At 48.0% G+C, this 23,953-nt stretch overlaps 1 protein-coding gene across 2 annotated transcripts in view; it reads left to right on the top strand.

Moving 5' to 3' along the window:
* The window catches only part of DIS3L2 (DIS3 like 3'-5' exoribonuclease 2), a 197,756-nt gene that overhangs the window by 134,466 nt on the left and 39,337 nt on the right, over window positions 1-23,953 (top strand). For both annotated transcript variants that reach the window (XM_082487396.1, XM_082487397.1), the window contains one exon: window positions 23,682-23,761. In XM_082487396.1, the coding sequence (XP_082343522.1) occupies window positions 23,682-23,761 (80 nt within the window). The remainder of the gene's footprint in view (window positions 1-23,681; window positions 23,762-23,953) is intronic.

The following is a 23,953-nucleotide window of genomic DNA, read 5'->3' as shown; positions in this document are numbered from 1 at the left end:
TGATTTCCTGTTGAGTAATGTAAATCCTGAACAATGGAAGACAAACTCCAGCAGGAAACTAGGGGCAATGAATTATCAGATTCCAAATAAATATGTGAGCGAAGGAAATTATCATCCCACGGTCTTAAGGGAGAGGGTGGCTGGGCATGGATGACTCCTGTGCTTTTTTTTCCAAGGGATGTGAGCCCTCTTCCTATACATTACATTATGTTTGAGAGGTTCTACCTTGGGGTCACTCCTGATGGAGCGGTGATGACTTTTTTTGCATACTTCCACCCTGCCATTTTTCAGTGTGACGTGCTCTTGTGCTTCCTGTTGGTATTAGGAAAATCACTGGGGAAAGAATCTCCTGTCCTGCTTTGCCACTGGCCGTGGCGGCCTTGGGCTGGTGGTCTCCCTGCCATCCTCAGTTTCTCCTTTGGAATGACATCAATATCCCCCATAACATCTCTAGAATTTGGGATTTATTCCTCAAAACGAAGAACATCTCTCAGAAGAAGCCATTCCTGGGTACATCTTTATAATAGCAGAAATACCGGTTGGCCAGGGAACCCCTTACACCCGACAGAGGATGGCTCCAGTAAGACACGGCAGCGTCAGGCTGGCCATGCCACGCTGAGGGGAACGTTTCCTCTTTGAACGTCACTGCTGAATTTTTATGACCTGATGTGAGAGCAGCATCTGCTTGCCCATGTTTTGTCTTTTAGCAGTAATTTTAGAAGCAGGAATCTCTGTAGCTCAACAGATGAAGAATATATTTTACTTTTTTTTAATAACTTGGGAATTACATATCCGGGTCACACAGAAGACCTTGAGACAAATTACAGAAGAAACACACGGTCTTGAAAGCTTAGGATTTGTGGATTCAGTGTCAGTATATATGTGTCTCTTTGGTGCTGTGGAATTTTGAATTCCTGCCTCAGTTCGGTCCCGGCCATAGCAACCCACATACCTGCCACTTCCCGACCCCCGCCCCAGCAGTTCCTTTCATGGCTCTGCAGAGGTCTACAGGGGAATCCTGCTGGGTTGGACCTTGGGTCTGAGGACCACCTTTGCAACCAGAGCCACACGTCTGTCGCTCCATGGGATCTCGCTGTCCCCATAGGCCCCTTCTGGGGCTTTTTCCCTAGCATATGGTTTCCTGTGCTGCCTGCCAGCTTCCTAGCTCCAGAAGGCAGCTGAGCACTGAGTTTTAGAGGTTTAAAGTCTTTGCACCTTCCGCGGCTAAGGAGCTTATAAAACTTTGTCCACGCAGACAGAGATTAATGTATTTCTTTTCCTTCACATTTGGAGCTGCAGCTTTTAGATGTAAAGGCAAGAGGTGCCTTGTACTGTGGCTTTGAAAAAAAAAAAAAAAAAGTTCAGATATTTACAATATATTCTTCCTCCCCCGGCCTCCTTCCTGCCCAGGACCATGAACTGCCACCCCTGTGCTGTCCTCTCGCAGCTCTTGGTGCACCCGCGCTGTAAATTGGAGCAGGGATCTGACCTGGTTTAAAAACCAAAGTGAGCACAGCCCACAACTTTCCTTTTTTTTTCCTGGCCAGGTTACTTTGAAGCTGGATCACTTCCCCAAACCACAGCTTTTAAAAACACTAGCCAGAGAATCAGATAGAAACTTGCTTTCAACAAAAACCATCAAGTTTGCAGAAAAGCTTCTTAGCTCAAGCCTGCCTAGAGGAGACCTGCGAATAAATGGTTCTCTTTTTGGCCTCAGCAGTTTATAAATGAATCACGAGGACAGATGCCTACAAGAAGACAGGTTAAAAAGGATTCCTGTGTGTATTTAAAATGAGAAAACCCCGGGATGCTGATCTGTCTCTATGACAACTGTCTGTGAGCTGAGTGGTGGCTTTTGTTGTGCCGGTGATTCTGCCTTTACCAGTACACTTACACCTGGGTGCTCAAAACGTAGGCGTTGACCAAAGTTATTGTGAGAACCACCTGAAGTGCATTTGCGTTAGACCAGTTAATGGCATTGAATTGTTTGCTGGAATAGCTTCTCTCCCTGTTTTCTGTGCAACAGACATTCAGCTTTGCAGGTGTGTGCGAAAAGGAAAGAAAAAAAGGATTAAAATGGCAAAGATGAGAATGTTACACAAATTTATTCATTTTTTTATAATTGTTTATAATATATTAACCAGGTCTGTGTAATTTTGGAAGCTCTCAGAACTGACTCTGCCTACTTGATGCAATCAGCTCTGAGAAGTTGACTCAAGCCATCCACACATGGAAAATGAGGAGGAAGAAGGACATTGTACGTGCAGGATGTGCCTTTGTATGCTGGGAAATTTCGTGTTTAGTTGTGGCTAATGGGATAGGACAGAAACACATATTTTTAGACAGTAGCTCCTGCTAATGCCATTTAATTGGAAATCTCAAGAGCCAGAGATTAATTACTATCACCATTAAAACTTTCCAATATGAATGACTGCTGGAAATAATTATGGAAAATTGTTTTGTCATATTTGGTGCCTCATATCTGTATAGAGCATTCGGTTCTTCTCCTCTTCTTGATATGTGGAAGTACTAAATGTTTCTATCCCGGTTAAACAGTCATTGTGTGCAAAATACAATACATTAATATAAAAATAGAAGACACTTTGGGTTGGAAGACCTGTTTAGATGGGACAGCAAAGGGCTATAATATTGTATAGACCTCAGTTAACTGAACGCGCATATGTTTTCCCTGCTAGCATGATCTGAATTTATGTCTTAAAATGCTGTTGGGGCATGAAGGCCATCCTGGCTTGAGCCCGCCCTGGTGTGATGCTTAGGCATTCCTAGCCACGGCTGCTATATGTGCTACCCCTGCGCTCTCTCAGTGCACGCACCTTTCTGGGGGGGGAATTAAATGGCTTCGCTCCAACCCCTGACTCGTGGCTGTCCCTGCATCTCTCCGGGGAGCGTTGCTTTCTTGGGTTCTTGGCCAGTCTCAAAGAGAAAGTCCTGCTGCTCATCGCCTATGATGTGACATGGGTACCAAATTCGTCTTGGATTTGGTTCCCTCAAGGTAGGTTCAGGTGTGTACCCAGGCACTCGCTTTAGCCCAGGAGAAAACCCAAAAAGCGCATTTATGAAATCCTGAACACTGACATGAAATGTCCCAAAAGAAGCCGTTACAACAACAGTGCATGGACGTTGCACGACAGCAGAGGCAGGGTGGGCTGTATGTGTGGTGCTGTAAGATAAATGGAAATGCAGACTGACAAGGAGCTTTCACTATTCACTTCCTATCACAATTCCACCATTGTCTGCTCCTTCTCTTTGATGTCTGGTTAAAGAGACATCACTGATACCCAGAATGGGGACAGCAGGTGCTATACGATCATTATGGACAGTTGCTTATACTGTGTGATACATAAGGCAGCTGGGGGGATGTTGGATGTATTTGGAGATTAAATTCCTTTGGGGATTTTATGTCTTTTGCATAGCCCCAGTTAATACGTCAAAATGAGCATCTAAGGCCGCAGCTTTCTACTGGGGGGAAACTGCTCTTCCCCGCAGGAGTAATCGAAATGCATTTGCAAAGGTGCGTTGGCGAAGCAGGAATGATTTTCGAAATGTCTTTTCTACAATAGCACAGGGGAACATGGGACTTTGCAGGCAAATATGAAATGCCATCATTGTCGTCAGGAGCAGCCAGCGGCTCAGGGTGGGCAGTTTGCGCTTGCACTGAGGATGCGCGCAGGAAGGAGGAGTAGCGGGATCATGTTATGGAGGGGGTCTGTGTTGGCTGAGCATATTTCTGCTTGCATGGAGATGTTTGCATTGCCAGTAGGTTTTAAAATATTTTGGTTAAATTAGGAGTTTGAGTGGAAAGCCCTCAGAATCTAATCTTTTGCCCTGGGATTTTAATGAAGTCCTCCCAGGGGTGTGAGTAGGATTGATGTCCTCGCACATGTCCCGCCGTTCCTCGATCATTCTTTTAGAGCGGAGCAGCTGTGTCCCAGCAGGAGCAGGTGGTGAAGTGGTCGAGCTGGCTCCGGCAGGAGGGGGGAGTCGGACGCTGGAGCGCAAGGCTCAGCTGTAGAGCATCGTGCTGGGAGCTACCGCAGCCAGATGTCTGGGCAGACACGGCCGGGAAGGAGCTCCCCACACAGTGGTGCTCTGGCATTAATTTACCATCAGTAATGCAAGAGTGGGTTATGACTATTCTTCCTGGAGTAAGTATTCCAGCCACTAGCTCAGATATTCAAGTTCTCCAGTCGTGTACCAGTGGTTTTGTTCTAAACAAACACAGCTTAACCCTTGAGTTTTATTAAATCTACCATAGACTTGCAAGCTCAGAAACTTCTCAAAAAAAAAAAAAAAAGGGTCTTACACTTTAATTTTGAGATGCTGTTTGACACAGCAACAGCTGCTTTTATCTGCCAGCCTCAGAGCAAGTATCAGAGGGGACGCCGCCTCCATCCTTCCAGGAGATGGGAACAGCATGAAGAGGTGAAGCAGTTGCCTGAGCTCACGCGGTGAGTCACTGGCATAGCTGGCAGGACAGCCTTTTCCTGATTCCCAGGCCAAATCCAGCGCCTTAGGCCAACGCTGACCGTTCTCTTCCTCTCACATTTATTACTGACAGCTATTAAATAAGAATTGGTGCTTTTTTGTTTCTGCTGTTTATTTCTGGCCCAGTTAAGGTGAGGATTTTTTATCCCAGTTCCCCAGCAGGTACTTCTCATGGCGCAGAGCAGAGAAACAAGTTACATCAGCGGGAAGGGCTGAACTGTGGCCAGCACTTCTCTGCAACGCAGAAGCGATCAGCACGTTTCACAAGTGGTCTCTCTCCCCAGTCCTTTCAGTTCTCAGGCTTTGCCTACACGTGCCAGGACCAAGCCAGTGTGCTGCTATGCCATGGAAGTCTATCTTGCTTGAACAGGACAGAGTTGCGGTGGGCAGTACCTCATCATGGTTTCCGAATTGCTTGGCTGTCAGTTGAAGCCAGTTGGTGATCAGCTGTTGTAGAACTGTGGTGAGCTGGCAGTCATCGCATGCTGTAGGGTTGAAGGTGTTTGCAGGTACTCCAAATTCATGCATGAGGTAGACACCTCTTGGTTTCCTGAACTAGCTGGACACAGATGGGTCTTGCCCATGCTTGTGTGTTAGGCAGCCTGGGGTCACCTGCTCAGAGGCCAAATAGCATCTCTTAGGGGAAAGACAGGGCATCTGCAGCAGGTGGTGGCTTAGTGTGACAGAATGTGTCCCAAACATGAAGCTGATAGCTAAGGGGAACAGAGAATTCAGTGCTTGATCCAGCTGAGCAAGCCACTCACTGGTATTTTTGGGGTGGATAGGGAGAGAAGTAGTGGCTTCTGCTGGTTATATTGAAAGATGGATGAAAAACCTCATTATCAATGAAGCAGAAACAAACTGGTTCTTCAGCGCCTCTGATAGCAAGACAGATAAAACCCAGGAAAACGTGTTTGTGTAGAGGTGCATGCGGGGTGAGTGCTGGAAGGAAATTCTTATTTTACATATTCTACTGAGGAAACAATCCTTGCTCCGAGAGTCTTGCCCTCCAGTTGATGGTGTTTTTCTTCCCCGGCGATGAACAGACGTCATCAGAAAATCTCTTCATGTTTCAGATTCCGTTTATCACATATTTGAACAGAGACTTGACAAGGGTTTTTTTCAGGTATTAATTATAGCTGACTGCATGGCTAATCCATCATTCTCTTTAGATGGAGTCACTGGGTGTTGAGTGATGTAACTTCAAATGTGATCAGTCTGCCATAGGTGAAGATGTAGCAGCTCTTTGTCAGAGCCAGTTCTGTTTCACCTAACAGTAAATGGAAGAAAGGCTAATTGTATAATGACAAAAGACATCGTTTGGAAAGAGATGAAAGATTCAGACATTGCAGTTCTGTGATTTCTCATTTCAATTCCAAAGTGAGAGCAGGGGGAAAAATTCTTGCTTTCCATGACCACAACTCATTTTATCAGGTGTCAGTCTTTCTGATTCCTGGGACATTTTATCTTTTCTCATCCATAATATTCAGATGCTGAAGTACAAAGAAGCTCAGAGAACACCTGTGGTTTCCTTGTAGCCTGTGACATGAGGCTACAAGAGTCTTAGCCAAGATCCCGGCAGCTGAGCTGAGGACAGAGCTGATCTTGCCCCATCTGAGGAAGCCAGCACCTGCTGAAGTCCACTTTCAGGTTTAACTTTAAACATTCCAAGTCCAAGCCCATGTCTCCTGAAATTATATGCCCTGCTAAAGTTTGCAGTGATTCATGGGGAGTACATTTTGTTGAGCAACGTCTTGGTTTGGTTTTGAAAGCAAGTGGCTTTGAATCTGTCTTTAGTAGTCTAGATCGTTTATCTCGCCCTTTCATGTGGTATATGGTAATAAGGAAGTTGTTCGAGTGTATGAACGTAATTCAGAGTGTAGATTTCCCCTAAATATATAATTGCGTAAAATGGGACCGTGAAGCATGACATCTCAGATAAGGTTGTTGGTCCACGTTGCACTTTGTTTCTGAGATTTGTCCATACTTGAGATTTGAGAAAGACCTGCTTGAATGTGCTACTTCGTTGTGCAGCACTGTGTTCAGCTGTGGGAGACACTGTGATTCCCTGTTGCTTCCTGCTCCTGTCTTGAGGCACAAATACTCATCTCTCCATAACAATACATATTCACAGGCGGTTGTGTTGTCAACGCCTTAAAAGCTGGCAGTAGTATTAAACTTTGCCCTCTGAAGGGAATGCATTCTTCAGTTTGGACCTAGGCTGGTAGGAGATATGTTGCATTTGTGCCAATTAGTTACCAACAAAGCCAGCGACAGTCTGTTGCTCATCTGTGATGGGCTACCATTAAATTGATGGCCGCTTAAAAACTGAGCACGAGGCAGTGGAAAGTAGCCTCGAGAGATTGTTGGACCAGAGTGGTTTGAGAGACTTCAGACATCTGGAAGAAACCAGCCATGCAGAATCACTGTGAAGGCTTTTTTGTGGGCAATTCCTTTAACTGGACTTGAAAAAACTGATTCTGTCACAAACTAACCAGGCAGTCACTATTGTTTGCTTTAAAAAACACCAACAATCTAGCCTGGATTCAACAAAATTTAATTTGTGCCTTCCTTGACAATTGAAGTAAACTGACCGCGTCATGGGTTTGATCCCTCCGATCCTGCCTTCCTTGGGGTCTGCAGAACTGCAGTGTGTCGGGTGTCTCACGGCAATGCTGAGATCAGCCCTCCGACTGAGAAATGCTCAGTCCCGTGAATCAACAGGAGGTTTTGCATTAGCTTTAAGGGTGCAGTTTCACCTCAATTTCAAGGTCTCTGTTTTAATCTCAAGACTCTCTTTTCTGAGAAGAAACCTCATTGATTGAGCTAGTGCATTGCTTCTGATTCTAATGTTGGAGTAGAACCTGACCTACAATACTAGGAAATAAAATGCTTAAATAGCTAAAATGGGATTTAAAAAAAATGCAGTTTATTAAATGATTTCTCTGTCAGTGATGTGTTTAGCAGGTATAGAAGAGAGAATGAACTAAAACAGGCTTTGGCATTTCGGAAAGTGAGTCATTTTTTCTGTTGCATCATGTATAAACTTTTCCCTTCTCATGTATGTATGGTTGAAATTACTTTGAGGTTTTGAATTTTCACTTCAGCTCTCTGGTTTTTATTATTTTCAAACATTACTGAAAGTGATGGTTGATAGTCTTTAATACTGTGCTCACATGCCATGCTCTTTAGTTTTTTTGGGGTTTTTTTAAATAAGCCAGCGGGCAACATACAGATGGTTAAATGAGCTGGGGAGTTACTGGTTTCTTCTTTTCAGGTAGAAGCAAGAGGTAGGTGTATAGATGGATCCATAACATGGTGCCAAGGAGTGCTGCTGTCAAATAGCCTTTAAGCAGGGGACCAACCTTGAAATCCTTGTGCAGTGTGGTCGTCTCTTTTCAAAGTCTCAAGAAGCATTTGTACAGGTTCCTTGAAATGAGATTAAAGGCCATGAGCACGGTGCTGTTGCAACCAGCCGAGACAGCAGACAGATGAGTTTATTCTTAAAACAGTGCAAAACAGTATAAAAGCCTGTGGGCTGAACATCCCACTCACAGGGTGATCTTGCTTTTGGGTTTGTTCAGTCCTCTTCTCACCTGAGCCCTGACATTCTCCGTGCTGGAGGAACGCTATTGCCCAGTGCCCCAGGAGTTTTAAGATAAAGTCTAGAGCAGCAGTGAATACTGAGAGAGGCCCAATAGAAATATGGCATCTAAATGGAGTTTCCATAGGTCAGGCCCAGCATAGAAGCCAGTTAGTCTCCACACGCCAGGACCAGCAAAATGATGTACATGCTTCTTGGGATGAAGAAAAACAGCAGATGGAGCTCTGTCAACCCTTCCCTTGTGTGTTCACTTTGTAGGGAGAAAGTGGCTACTCCTTAGGATGAACTTGATGACCTTCTTCCTACGAGTTCATAGCTACTGTCTGCAGCTGAGCACTGCAGGAAAGAGAGGACTCCTCCTAACCCCCAAGCAGTTGGGCAAAGTCAGATCACCTGGGCTTCATCCCTTCAGGAAAACTGTTGAAAGGCAGGCAGCTTCTACAACCGACTTCTTTGGGTTGGTGAGTTTCTTGCAGAGCTTAGGTTTGGTATGTTGCAGGCCTGATTCATCCTTGCTCTTGTTGTTTGGTAGGGCTGTAATTTGGTTCAGACCCAGCACTGAGGATCAGTGATTTTGCTGCAAGTAGCCTTTGTAATAGTGGTAGCATAGCGATGGGTACAAAACACAATTCAGAGGAGGAAGACTTGCTGAGAAGAGCTTAAACTGCAAAGAAATGGGTGCCACCACAGGCATTTCTCCCAACCCTCAATAATTTTCATTTTGCAAAAGTTATGTTTGGAAAGGTTTTTATGTTTGTCTAAAACAAACAAACAAAAATATCTTTCCCTCCTTCATGGAGCTGCTGCCCCAAATGTTTTTACAACAAGCGGGCAGCTGCCCAGTCTACCTTGTTTCGTTACAAACTGGCTTGATCTTCAGTCTTGGCAGATCCTGTGAGAGTCCATGAGATCTATTAGAAGGGCCCAAGGTGACTCTTTGTTAAGAGAGGGCATTTCACCGCTTGCTGAATGTTGACCATGACAGTGCGGCGCCTGGGTTGTGCTGTGTCAAGGCTTGAGCTGCAGTTATGGCATCCTGGAAATGTGAAGCTGGAAAAGGGCTTTAGGAGATGATCCTTTCCTTTTCCTGGCAATAGCAGGAGCTCAGCTGGCAGTGGTCCTGTGCTGTGTTTGTTTTTGCTTTGTCACTGAGCCTTTGTAGCTGCTGGGACCTGTGTAGTCAGAGCAAGTTCCTCCTGGGGTTGTCTCCATGACTTTCACCCACCCAGCCATGCAGATACAAAGTGTGTGGAAGAAGTTTGCCCTGGGGCCTGTCCCTCACATGTCCCTGATTAGTCATTGCCAGGAATGTGAAATCCTAAAGGCCTGCAGAAACCTCACTAGGGGCTCAGCCGAGTGTGTCAAGGTCCTCTGGGGTAGAGTTCAGCAGTCTGAAGGGCTCACCTGATTACAGCAAGGTAGTCATGCAAAGTGACTCACACGAGATTATCTTTAATGTCATCAAATGTTACAGTTGACCAGACACCCTGCTGGCTGCTGTTGTAACGGGGTTTTACTTGATGGACCTGCAGTGTTGCATGGTGTGGAGAAATTCTGGGGTGCGAGATGCCCTCTAGTGCGGTCTGGGCAGCATAGCTCGGCGCTTCCACGACTGGTGGCATCGCTGCCACGCCGGGGGCGAGTGGCACGGCTGGGCAATAACCGGGGTGGGCAAAGCCCAGCAGGGACCTTTGCTCTTCAGCTTTGAGTGGGGATTTCAGCCTTAGGTTGGGTTTATGGAAAGCAGTGTGAGGTTTGGTTTAGGGAAGAAAAAAAAATAGTCCTTTCAAAAAGCAATTTGTTTCTGCTTTCTGTGAGCAAAGCTTCCAAACAGACTCGGTCAGTTCTGCAGTATGATCAACAGGACTGGAAAAAAATACCAAGTGAAGTAACACAGTGGCTGTGGTAAACATGAACTGAGGCCTTGGAAGTAGCTAATGGCATACCGCAAAAGAGTCTCCTTTCACCCACCGCGGGCCGTGCCAGCAGCAAGCGCTGCCAGCGCTGGCGTCTAGAAGAGGAAAGCATCATTTGGCTCCCTTTTGGATTTCATTACTCTTCCTGCGCTCCCCCCTGCTCACAGCAAAAGCCTTTCCAGTTGTAAAGAAGTGAATTAACTCCCTTCGTGTCAGTGATGGATGAGGCGCTTTCTCCCCCTTCAAAGAGGCGAGCCGTGCCGGAGAATGCGGGCCAGCGGAGTTGAAAAGTCCAAGCGGAACAGGAGAGCCCGTGGGGTGACCCAGCTGTCAGGCAGGACACCCTGGGGATGGCTCCCACCGGTGCCCTGCAAGCGGGGAACAAAAGCCGCTCTCAGTGCGCTCGCCCGGCCTCGAGGCTCATTTTTTGGTTTTGTCCTACTTTCAATGGACTTGGGCACATCCCTTAACACACAGCAGCCGTTTGTGCGGGGTTCACGGAGCCTCAAAGGCTTCCAGGGGGTGCTTCTCTGCCCTGCACAAAGGAGGGTTAGCACGCCGGTACTTGGGAGATCTCCTTTCAGGCGTCCATGGCTAATCATATTAAAGGTGACCTCGTGGGCAGCGCTTTCCATTGTTGCCATATGTTTTGTCCAGTGCTTGAGTGATGTTGCGCATTGGAATGTATTCATGCGTCGTCTAATTTAATCACCAGGCTTAATCCCCTCTCCTGTTCTACACTCTTAGAATTTACTGGCTCCTTTCTAGCCTCCCGTGCATTGTCTGGGTCTCCTTCACAAGCTAATACCAATGCCTGGAGATTTTTTATTTATTTATTTACTTTCAGAGTGTATTTTAAAAAAATTACCCCAACAACGTCTCCAAAGGGCGAGCGAGTGCAGTAGATGCTCTAGGAGGCTGATCCTTCATCCCTGTGATCTTTTTCTTCCAGCTTTTCCATAGAGAAATTAAGGATTAGGCTCATGGGTTTAAAAAAACAAAACAAAATACTACGAATGGAAAAATGACTGAGAAAGTGGTGTGTCTCCTTTTAATATTGTTGGAATAGATAACTAATTTTAAGAACTTGACTGTCTCTATAAAATATGGTGTTGGTTTCTGCCTTTAAAACTTACCGCTTTGGTATGGACAACTCCAATTCCAGGACTGACGGGACAAAATTAACCCAACAAAGCCCCGAGTCCATCAAGTTGGGAAACTGGAAAGTCTGACTGATGCAAAACTACTGCAAAAGCCAGAGAGCTGTGCAAGAGCTGCCATGCTCCGCAGAAGCCAGGCATTTCTAGGGAGCAGTGCTTTACAGGCTGTCTTTTAAGGACCATGTCTAAAGATTTTGCTAAGACTTCCCTGCACCAGCTGACTCTGCTGTGTGGAGGGGTATGTTAAAAATGGAAATTAGAGATTCAGTTGTGTTGCGACTTGCTTGAGGAGTGGATGGGGTCAGTCCCGGCAAGGGAAGGCAATGATGAGATTTTAGGATGATACGTGATCAGGCTGCTAGTCTGCTGAACTCCCAGGGGCAGGAAACCTTTTAATTTCCTTACACTTGCTGAGGCAGATTGTTAAATAAATACCTCGTGCTTTGGTTCAGTTCTTAGATTCTCCTCTGAATACAGCGTGCTGGTACCCACAACTCTAAACAGTGGACTACATCCCGGATGTCTTTGAAACCTTAAATATAGCTTGCACCAATTTAACTGAATTACAGCTTTGAGTTTCCCTCTATGTGTGTGTGTGTGTGTGCGCGCGCGTGCCCACACGAGTTTCATGCAGCCGAGTTCTCGCACGTGATCTTGCTGGTCTTCTGTGACTGCATGTTATGGTTCGGGTTTGATAGGAGGAAGGAGGAATGATGTAAAAGATTGCAGATTTGTGACTGGTTTCAAAAATAGTTTTAATATATTATGTATCTTCGGTTTGAAGAAATGCAATACTGCTTGGAAACCACAACTACTGAACATAAACCATGTCGAGCCCCTTACATATGTTAAATAACAGTGTGGAATAGAGGGTTATAAACAGCCTGCTGTGCATTAATGCTGGAAGAAGATCACTGGTCCTACCCTCCGCGCTCCCACCCGGGGATCAACAGCAGCGTGGTGGGCTCTGACATCAATTTGGCACTACAAAAATACGTTTTACAAGGTGCACCTTTTCAGTGTGAACCTTGCCAGAGCCCTTTCCGAAACATCTACATATAGAAATCTCTTCCCTGCTGAAGCGCAGCCGCGTCAGAGCCGGAGGAAGACGGCTGGCCATGGGTTAGCTGGAGGGCAGGGTGCCCGTCCCACTGCCGGTAGGCTCTGGGCTCGCTGGGACAAGTCGCCTGGCCTCTGTCCACTCCCGCTTCCTTCTTTCCCTGTGACAGAGGAGCTGTGAGGTCCCCAGGAAGGTGTGAGCGGGAGCAGGTCGCTGCCAGAGGAATTTAACAGAGCCACAGCCAGCCCGACCCCAGGGGACGCCAGGGGTTGTGCTGACGGCGGCAGCTCTTGCTGTCCATGGGAATGGGCAGGGATGTCCTTGGAAAGCGTTGGATGTCGTGCACCGAGCAACAGCGCTTAGGCACGCCACAAAATTCCGTTAAGTGAGGGAGAGGAGGTCATGGCACACAGCCCACCTCTGCCCGGGAAGGAGGGAGCTGGCACTGCCGTGGTGGGACACTGGGTGGCATTTTATGGCATGCGGCACGTGGAGAAGATGCTCTGCGGAAGGCAGTGGGCTGTGTGTGTGGCATGAAGTGCCTTCCCATCCCGCGCTGCTAACAGTGTGGGGAGGAGAAGGTTTGGCTGAGGACACAGCACAGCTGCTTTCTGCCTGCAGTCCTGGCAGGTTGTAACAAGCTGCAGAGAGTCCAGGTCGTCCCCAGAGAATGAGCAAAGCTCGAGTCAGCAGTGCTAGGGCTGGACTTTGTGACTGCCAGGTATTTCACAGCAGCACCCCAAAGGATGGAGGAGAATGGCGTGGCTGTCAAACTGAGATCAGCATGGTGTGATCAGGGTATTCTGCATCTTTATAGTTCCAGCTCCAGTTCAATGGCTTGCAGATATAACTAAACCTAGAAATCCTGTTGTGATCTCTCTTGTTACCTGGCAGAGCTCTTATCATGTCGGCACAGGGGCTGTTCAGATTTTAATGGGTTTATCTCTCGTATGGAGGGTATTACAAGCTTTCGTCTGTCTTCCAGTGCAACTCTACGGAAATCCCTCCAGGCATGAGGCAGTACCTGGGCACTGAATTAATCTGTGCTCCTGGGTTCTCACAGCTCCATTAGTGGCTTAGCAGGGGAAGCAGTTAGCATTAACAAACTTAAGAAAATAGGATTTGCTGTGTTTGATCTGCCCTCGGCTCCATGTATCCTCCCAACAGCAATGACAAAGACTGGGCACATTACAGGAAGACACAAAATAGTCATAGGGAAGGCACAAAATAGGCTGATTTGTAAAATACATATCAGCATCCTCCAAGGCTCTTGGGGGCTGGGGGGGCAAAAAAAAATAGTTGTCCTATAGTCGGGTGCAATAAGAGACACCGAACCATTTTTCCTCCTGCCACATGCACAGACACATCTGCACCCCCAGCTCTTACCTTGCCTTTCCCCATGGCTTGAGCCATGTGAAGACAGCACGGTGTCCCGTCCTCCTTCAGGTAACCACTGCTTTGGGGTCTGTTGCTGATGTGAGGCTGGGGCAGCTCTCAGAAACCATCCGGCGCTTTGTGAAGGGCTGTTTGTCCCCTTGCTTTTCATCAAACGAATGTTTGCTGTTGCTGGTGTTCTTGTTCTGTTTTCCATTAAAGAAACTGCCTGTGAGCCGCACGCTGCGTTTCCCTTGTGGCGCTACATCCATCAGCGGCTGGATCTGCCGTCTCTTTGGGAGCCGTTGACTTCTGCAACACTGTTCTCTGCCGACCACGGGCTCTCACAAAATAGCAGGGCCGAGCATGAAGCTAAACTTCATGCTGCTTAAAAGTAGGGTCAGTAAGTTGAGACCTGTTTTCAGACATGACTGTCAGGTGTCTGAAATAACAGCAGTTGGGGATAATGACATGTTACCTGCAGTACCCTCTAATAATGACATACCAAGCAGTGAGTTTAGAAAGGGGTTTCCACTTGGTTGTGTCAGTTTTCATCTAAAGCAAGCGTGGAACGCACCGATTGCTTTTCTTAAGTCTTTCAGGCTCTCATCTACCGTTTTGGGACAGAAATGCCTTAGGGATCTCCTTCTGATCAGGCTTTGCTTTTTTTCATCAGCTCAAGATGGCATATGCATGGACTTCCATACCACCCACGCTGTGAAAAAGCTGGTGTTGGTCCCGCAGACCCTCTCAGGTCCCAGGTACAACCGACCAGCAGGCTGCAGGCGCCGTGGCTGCACAGAAACGCCTGTCTGTTTTGCTGCTGACACTTGTCAGCTTAGGAGAAATTTTACGTCAGCCAGATGCTTAAAGTTTCTCTCCATGTTAATAGTAAGAAATATTTCCTTTTTTTCATGGTTACTTTAACTCACTGGGTTTTTCTGTTTGCTCCGGGATTTTCAGAGCAGTGAACGTATTTGCTGCTCTGTCAAACCCTGTTGGGCAGTGAGCTTTCTGACGAGCCAGGGATTATGAGGCCCAGGGTCTCTCAAAGTCCTGGGTGTCGGTGCTGGGGCCTGCTGGTATCGTGCTCCCCCTCTCTGGGCTCTGCACCTGCTGCTGGTGGCCATGGGCTTGGGCAGTGCAGCGTCAGTGCCTGCATTTCCCATCTCTCTTCTTGTGCTGCAGACCTTGGTCTTACCTGTTCCCATTCCCACCAGTTACAGGTCCCTGTGCTGCTCCCATGGCCTCTGGCTGTTGGCCTCTAGTCTCTCCTGGAGAATTTTCACTCTCTGATAAGGTATGTGGTGTCCAAGCACTGCCCTCCAGCCATCAGCTTCTTCATGAACAGGGAGATTTGACTTGCCAGCAATTCTAATGGGTTTAAGAATGGTCCGTCCTTCCTCTCCATGAGCCTCTGGGGTTGTTTCAAATTCCTGATTGCAATCTAGCCTCTCACTAGAGTCTTGATCATCCTCCTCTCCCAAATTCCTGCTTTCCCAAGTGAATTTCCATACCTCCCAAGTGAAGAAGAGGCCATTGGGACTGGGCAGGACCTAACTGTTCCCCTGCGGCCCTGAAAAGCCTGTAAGTCATCGTCAGTCTTCAAAATGCAAGACTTTTCTGCAGCCCAAAACCTCTTGTCTCTGTTGAGGCTGGTAAAGCCCAGCTTGTGAAGGCTCTTTATTGCATAAGATGAAATCAGTGAAATTGTCTTTTGTCAGAGCACCAGCGGAGCTGGGAGAAGCGCAAAAGCAGGGAGTGCTTTAAAGACAGGCTGAGAGACAGGCTCTGGGTAACGTAAAACGGCCAAGTAGTGAAATTTGGCATGTATCTTGTTAGTGTCACAGTTTTTTATGTGGCATTTCCTAGGGATGTTTTGCTTTTATTTTAAAATTGATGTATGTGTAGAAAATACTTTTAACTTCATTGACAGTTCCCTAGTGGTCTAGAGCATGCGGTGCGGTGTCACAATTCGTTAGCTTCTGAAGAAGGTATTTTTAATCCACCAACGTAAACCCTTTGCAATTGGATAATCTGTATTTTACTCCTGTGGTTTCCTAATCATGCATCTAGGAATGAGCTCATCAAGTTTATAAATTATAAAGTGAACGGAAGTATTCAGCTCTTCTTTCTAAATAAATCTGGATCTATTTCTTCACGGATTGCATAGTGCGTTTGAAACCTCCAATGCAGGCAAGTGTGAATGTTTAAAAATACACTCATTTGCAGTTTATATTTTTGCCAAGTGGTGAAAGTTGTCTCCTGCTCCGTCTTTCCAGAAAGGCTCTTCAGCTTTGACTTGCAGCTGTGAAGTAAAACGAAACAGTATAACGCCGGCTTGCCATTTTGATGACAGCATCTGCGTGTCTTTGCAAAGGATTCAGCCACGCTTCTCTCTGGTTTTGCTGTGCTGCCTGACCACCTGTAGCAGAGGTTTTGGGGCCACTAGACACAACGGAGCAGTCCTCGTATATGCCAGGAAATACGCACTGGTGACTTCGCTCCCATGATGGGAAGACTCCAGGGTCCTCGCTGCATCCCAGAGGAGATGTTCAGAGTGCAAGACCTGCTGCAGCCCATGGGATAATTTAGTAATAGCGTGTTGTGGCTTTGGGTCCCAGGCTGGGAACCTCTGGCCTGGGAGGTTATTTTACGAAGGAGGAAAAGCTATCTGCTATCTTCCATCTTCCCATGTCAGGGATTCACTGGCTTTGCATGTATTTTATGCAGATGTGGGTTGCAGGCAGCAGCAGAGGAGAGGAATAACATTTAAGTAAACGATGGGATTGTAAAATAGAAATGGGCAGAGGGACTCAAGCCAGAGTAATACCCCAGATGAGTTTCAGCTTCATTTCCCAGGCTGGACTGAGTTTCAGGTTGACATTGTAGCCACACATGTGGATCTTGTAGCCTGTTAACCGAGGTAGTTTGCTGGCTAATGTTGTGAGAGGGAGGAGACGTTAGAGAGATGTGCAGCTTGGGCGCTGCAGAATGAGTAAAACCCAAGCTGATGTGTTGTATTGCAGCAAGTAAGAGAGAATCCTTCTGCATGGGAGACCTTGAGATAGGAAAGTAAAGCAGAAATGGAGAGGTGGTCCCATCCCCAGAAATAAGTCACACTTTGCTCTGCTGCCCATTTGCACCCAGTTGTTGTTCTGTCCTGTGAAGGGGGGCAAGGCTGGCAAGGAGCTTCTGTCAAACACAGCGCCATCATCTCACACCCAGGAGCTCCAGGACACGTGGGCTGGCTGGCTGTGGAGCACGCTGGGCACCCAGCATGTTCCTTGCCGATTCCTTCCTATGCCTGCTCTGCATTTCAGTTTGGGGTTGAGATGTCTCTGGATTGGTGACAGTGGGGCAGGAAGAGCAGCTGCTGGTGACATCCCCTTCAGAGCACCCTTTCCCCGAGAATCAAGCTTATGGGACAGCTAATTTACCTCTCTGCTTGTCTCTGTCTCCTGGTGATCGGCCATGCTGAGGACACAGGGCAGCAAGGACAGCTTCAGGAGCCTCCTAGAGGATTTACACCTTCACCTGGAAAATGCATTTAGGGACAGGGAAGGGGTCTCTCTGAGGATGCAATGGGTGAGATGGGACCAGTTTAGGACTGCTTCAGGACTTCCAACCAGTAGCAACAGCAGTCTCATAACCAGGTACTGAGATTGGCCAAACATTCACTGTCTGCAAAGCCAAAAGGGAAGGACCACCCCAACCCAATGTAACAGGTAACTAGTTGAGCTGATAGCAAGTTTCCTTGTCTTTCCTCTTTTTCCACTCTAGGACTTTTGGTTTCTCCTTTATTACCCCCATCCTGTCTTTACCATATGTTCTTTAGCCTCTACCCAGGGTCTTTCTTCAGCAATTTCAAACTGCAGCACAAATAGAAAAGCTCATGGAAGGAGAAATGCTTCGGTCTCAAGAGCAACTTCTTTAAGTGAAAACACAGCTGTGAGGTTTGCAGGCTGCACTTCTGTAAGAGCTCGCCCAGCCGGCACAGCCAGCACCGCTGCAGTCCTTCCAGCACGCAGGAATTGGGAAATCCATTGTGAACAAGATTGAGTTTGATGGCCTGCGTGGAGGCAGATGGATGTATTTTTAAGGGACGAGGTGCCAGAAAACTCTGTGATTACGTTACTGGAGCACGGCTCGTTTTTTGTGGTTTTAAAAGTGAGTGTCAGGGCTTCAGGGCTATTTTTTTTTCGGGTCAAAACCGAAGTTTGAGCGGGGCATAAAAACCTGCTTGATGACTAAGTTTATTCTTAAAAAGCTTTCTAGAGCTTGCTGGAGAGGGGAGCCTTTATTCCGAGAGGGAGCTGATATCAATCTTTTTGGACTTGCACACAAACGGGGTTAAATTTGAATGAGTGCCAAAGGTAGAAAAGAACCCCTGCCTTTCAGGACAGTGTTTTCAGTATAATCTTTAGATCCAGTCCCCTGTTTTTTGTCTTGGAGACTGTGTTCTGCCTCTCCTACTTGCCCTGGGTCAACTCTTTCTGCTTGAATACCTCACCACGTTGGTGGAATTACCTTGAAGAATTATAACCAAGGCTGGCCGAAGCGTGCCCTTACATTCCCTCAGAACTGGGACACATCTGAAATCTCTGACCTGGTTATTCGGCTGAACTGATAATACCTCTCTGATACAGTGCATGTGTAGAGAAAACTTTTCATCTAATGACGGAGGATTGCTGCTCGGAGCCAAGGCTGGGAACGGGGGGATCCAAGCCAAACCATTTACTCAAGGGGCATGCAGAATTCGCCCAGTCAAGTCAATATAGGTACTGGCAGCGTTTCAGCAGCTAGAAGGCTGCTCCTCATGCTTTCTCCTTGTTGGAGCTACCAGGCTTTATTGCATGACTGAGTCCCTAATTGCTGCAGGTCTAAATCTTTTTTTTTTTTTAAATGATGACGGCTGCTGGCTGCGCCACAGCCCAGACAAGCCTGGAGGTCCATGACAGCATTAAGCACTGCTCCCCCTTTCTGAAAAGCCTCTTTCTGGCCTTGATGGAGGAAGCCCCAAGATGTTGGCAGCTTCCCCAACACCCCCCACCAAGGCCTGTCTGCCTGAGCAGGGCACTGGGTCCCCGCAGGGATCAGGCAGCACAGAACTGTTGGTGCACTGAAGGGCAGCTGCCCTGAGTCCTTCTGCTTTCCCTGGAGTCTTGTGTCTGTCCGTGTCTGTGTGCTGGTTTGGTGTCTGCTCATCGCTGTCAGGGGAGTGTGCGTGGGAACCTTTGGGTGCCAATGAAGCATGTCGGTGTCTGATGGATGGAGGAACAAGAAGGAGCAAGGAGGCATCCTGCTATCAGCCAGCTGCTGGATTTAAGGATGTAGGAATAGAGAACAGGAGGATGTTACCAATCTAGAGAGCGGAGCCATTACACAAGCAAGTGTTATGTGCGCACAGCCCTCCATGACCAGTCACCACTGTGGGCAGGAGATGGCTTTCCTTGAGATGACTTTCATCAAGAGGTGGCATTAGCTTTGCCTCGAGCCTGCAGTACGTGCCACCAAATGTTACCCAGGATCAGCCACGTGCTGTGAGTACATTCTCTTGCTCCATCAACCAGTCACTGGATAACGTGCCCACTCCTGCTTGTTACTTTGGGTACCACAGAGGCACCAACGTCCTGCCCATCAAACAGCCTGCCCCAGCCCCTTTGAATTTCAGCACCCTGCTCCTCTCCTGTTTGGGTGTATTGCAATTGTGTCCAATTGCGAGCGAGCCTATCCATCACTGTATCCACACAGATCCCAATTACTCCTTTTGACAGCTCTTATTCACACACCTCCCTGTGCCTCTGACATCTCAATTATTGATGGGGCTCGCCTGGTAAGCAGCACTCTGTTCTCAGCATGGCTACGTTCCAGCTCCCTTTCCCATTGAGTTCATGCACGCACCATGCCGAGCGTTTCTTTATGTGCAAAGCTATTGAAGTGGAAAGGGATCTTTATTAGCATGTGAGCTCCAGGGCTACGCTACCGAAGGGGGCAGTGCAAGCCAAATCGCACTGCAGTTCGGCGCTGGGAAATTTCCTCTCCCCCTCCTCTTCCAGTGAAGCCCAGCAGTGTCTTGTAAAATGAAATGATCTCATATGTTTAACGCTGAAGATCCCTTGACCTGATGAGCCTTCCTTGTGATGGGGTCACCCTGCACTTGCATTTCTGTAAGAGACGCCAGTCCTCCATTGCCCCTGCAGGCATAAAATCTGGTATTTCGGAGAGCAGCGCCCTCTCCTTTGTCTTGGTATTAGTTTGTTTGCTGGTTTTACAGCAAGCCTTTGCCTTTGACAAGGAGTACCGACACACAAAAAAGGAGCTTCAAAGCAGCATGCGGTGTTGGAGCAATGTTGTCAAATTGGTTAAGAGTTAGAGCTGTGCCAGAGGGAGGGTTGCAAAAGCCTGCTTGTTTTGTGGGCCTTTGTCTATCTGGGAGGCTCTGGATGTCTCGTGACATTGCTGTAGCAGAAGTCAGATAGGAGGAATGATAAAGTGGTCGATCAGCTCCTGTCATCTCTCCTTCCCCTAGCCTTGCCCTGCAACCTTCTTTAATTCACAAGTAAGCAGAGGTTTTGTGATGTACTCGGTGAAGGAAGGCAAAAAGAAAGGGCGGCTGCTGGAGAAGATGGGACTGGAGAGAAGCAGCAGCATAGAGTGCACAGAGAGCACGGAAAGGATGCTTGAGTTTTGTTCTCGGAGATCCGTGGCAGCAAGTGCCTCATAGATTTAGCATGGGAGGAGAAGACTCTGGAGGAGGCCTTCCAAAGCACCGAGGTGTTGGGGAGCGTAAGTGCCTTTGTGGCTGCATATGGCCACGCAGAAGTGAACACGTGTCCGAGGATGCTCAGTGGAGCGCTCAGCCTGCTGAGGCTCAAATGGCAGAGGGGACTCAACAACACAATACCTGGTGGATGTGGACAACCTTTTCAAGCTCAGTAGTAAGCTTGTGATCTCTGCATCCCAGACTGGCTCCTGGCAGCGCCCAGCTAGTCCTTCTTTACCTGCTTTACCCTCTCTCTTTCCACCCTGTCATGAGTTTTCCTGGGGGCTTCGCACTCCCTGCACAGACCAAACACCACCAAATGAGCAAAGGCAGCCAGAGCGTTGCTGGTGGCAGCACAGCCGGAGCTTGGCCGCTCATTCAGGGTCTGTAAGGACTCCTGGCCTGGGTGGCAATCACAGGTCCCCTCTTCCCCCTCCTGGCTGGCCATGACAGTGCATCAGCAGGGCAGATCTGCAGTTTTGTGCATCAGCGACGGCACGGCTGCTTTGAGCTATGGTTGCTGGGACAGACCTTTAGTTACACATCTCCCCGTGTGACAGTCTGACTCTGAAATTTCTCTGAGTGGGGTCTTCTTGTCACTGTGGGTGACAGCAGCATCCTCTTGCCTGACAGTGTTGCCCCAGATGGTCAAGCTGCGTGTAGTCCCTGTGACAGAGGCCTCACTGGCACTGGCGGGTAGCAGAGATGGCTGAGCCTGCCAAGCAGGGTGTGCTTCATTTGTCTGGAATACCATCAGCAGACAAAAAAAGGGTTAGAATAACAGAAAGTTGAAAACCCGTTATCTTCGGGAACTGTGATCTTTCCTTTTTGGGTAGGTGGGTTCCATGGGAGCCCGTCCCCCCAGATAGTGGAAAGGTCACCCTCCCATACCCGATTGCCCCACAGCTTTCCCCAGCAGCCTGTCCAAACAATGCTGTTTTCCTTCCCAGCCCTTTTCCTTCCTTCCCTTCCCCTGGACTTGTCTCCTTGCACAGAGCTGGCTCCAGCCCCGGGTGGTGCCGGGGGCCCAGAGCCCAGGTGAGCTGTAACCAGAGATGCTCAGTTACCGCAAGCCCGAAGCCCACATAGCTGAGAGCTGAAAATGAGAGGTTTAGGCACTCCTGAGTTTATCCTCATCAGAAATATTGTTGGAATTGGCCAAAGCCACACTTTTGCCCGATTTTGCACTTTCTTTTGTGTTTCTTCTCTAGCGACTCTGCAATGCGGTGCCTGTTCCTCAAAGCGCAGGACCAGGTGGAGCTGTGCCCGAAATAACCACTGTCCCTTTTGCCTCCAAGGTGCTTTCTGATACTTAACAGGAAGGCTTTGGAGAACCTGGCCTAGAACTTTGGGCAGTTCCCAATTCCTCCTTCAGCTTCCCAAACCAGGGCAGCTCGCCTGGGGGCACTCTGGTTGTAGACCAGTGACCTTTGCCGATGCCACAACAAGGTGATCACTTGCCTCACTTGGGGGGGTTGCTTGTTCCTTGGTGATCTCCTGCTCCGGTGGGGTAGCTGTCATGTGCCATCGTAGCATCTGGAAAGGCTGGAGCCGCAGCTCAGCTTAGTGGATCTCATCCAGAAGAAACATCCCCAAGCTGACCCTGCTAGTCCTGCCTTAGACACCAGTCTCCAAAATGGATCTGAGCAATGTGCTAAGCTGTAGTAAGATCAGAGCTTGCAAGAAGGGGTAGCGGTGGAGAGTGTAAGGGGTTGCCATCTGGACAGCAGGACAAATTGTGATACTTGTACCACGGGCGCATGCAAAGCATGGACACATGTGTTACACGCTGTTGCAGGAGCGCGTGTTTCAGAATGGCTTACAGAGTTAGGGGCGCAGAAGTCAAGGGAGAACAGCTGGATTTGGCCTCAGCCTGGTACTTGGTTCTTAACTTGGTATCCAGGATGGTGAATTTTTCAATGGTTTCATGGTATGCAGTTTTATTTGGGTCAGTGAGAGCACAGCATATGACTTTGCTACCCTTTGGGGAATGGAAAATTAGTGCACCATCTAATGATTCAGCACACAGGGTTTCTTAACAGCCTACGGGAGAAAGATGTTTTGATTCTGTGTTCATTCCTGAATAAGCCGTTAATTTGAGTTAGCAATTTCCTTGGAGCCCAGAGGAGAGGAGTCTGTGATCAAATGCAGTGGCTCAACACTGCTCTCTCCTTCTGCCCCTGTCGGGCTCATCATAACAAACCTCCTTCAACTTAGCCCTTTGCGATGGTCTTCCCAGACTGTTTCGAGTGTCCTGCACAATCCAGCAGCAGTAACAGCCCTGCTATTAGTAGTCTCTGTGACCCAAAAAAAGCCAAATCACTCAGCGCATAAAGACCGCAGCTACCTCCTCTGAAGGATGCTGCCCCTCTTGCCCAGCCTGCTGGCTCCTGCCAGGGTCTGCAGCCCTTTTGCAGAGCAGAAGGGCTGCACCTTGTGGCTGCAGGAGCTGGTGGGACACTGGTCTGGGGGCCAGCAGCCTTCCCCTCGGGAATGAGAGGCTGCTGGGATGTGCAGGGCTGTTGCAGAGCTCAGCCCCGTGCTGTTTTCTAGGCAGTTCAGCGTATAAAATCACTGGAGACATTTTCAGCAAAAAAGCCTCCCCACAGAACCGTTCTGTTGTTTGTTAAAAGAGGATTAATTTTTCCCCCTTAAATAAAATGAGCCGCGTTTGAAATCTGAAAGCCTTTGCCGAACGCCTTCTTGGAGCTGCAAAGAAAGCAGCTTCCAGGTCACATCATAGCCTCCTGCCGGACGCGGATCCAAACTGCAAACCCTTCTAACAGCTCTTTAATAACTCTGCACAGAAGGAAAAATCTGTCACCTTTCCCTCTGTGGTTTCTCCTCTGTTCTAATGCACAGGAGGAATGAGAGGGAGCCGGGAAAGTTTTCAGAGAAAGACTCGTGGGAACTACAGCTGCCGATGGAGAAGACTCATTTCTTTAGTGTCTGAGGGGAACCGCAATCGCTTTGGTGAAGGGTGGTGTGTGTGGGTGGGTTTGGAGGGGTGAACCGTTATGACCCATGGATTTCAGAAGAACCACAAACACTTTATAGTAACAAAGGGTGGAAAAAGCGAGAGGTTTCTGCAACGCATGTGACTTTTCCCTGAGGTTTGGAACCCCGCGGTATGTTCCAGGCCACGGTGTTTGCGTGTCAGTCTCGGTGAGTTAAGCTTTCTCCCACAAGCCTCACTTGAAGTTGCTGTAATGACTGAGAGCCTAAAATGTTGCTTTTTTTTTTTTTTTTCTCTCTCTCTCTTTTCATTCTCCCCCACCCCCTCTCCTCTCTGCAGCTGAAGCTCTCGTTTACCTTGGACCAGGACAGTGGGATGCCTCAAGGCTGTTATATCTATCAGTACCGAGACAGCAACAAGTAAGTCCCGCAGAAGATTGCACACGGCAGATAGGGGAAGGTGCACTGAAAGGGAACTGCCCTGCCTTCTGGCAGAGGCACCACAACTGCTTGTACCGCTTAAAAGTAGATTAAAGCAGGCTTCAGGCTTGACCTGAAACTGAGAACAGCTTCTGTAAAGGCCAGATCCTTTAAAATGCACGAGGCCCTGAA

The sequence above is a fragment of the Vanellus vanellus genome (assembly GCF_965231255.1).
Source record: "Vanellus vanellus genome assembly, chromosome: 8".
In the NCBI taxonomy this organism is placed as follows: Eukaryota; Metazoa; Chordata; class Aves; order Charadriiformes; family Charadriidae; genus Vanellus; species Vanellus vanellus.
The sequence above is the reverse complement of the archived record's forward strand: the minus strand, read 5'-3'. Positions and strand labels throughout refer to the sequence as shown.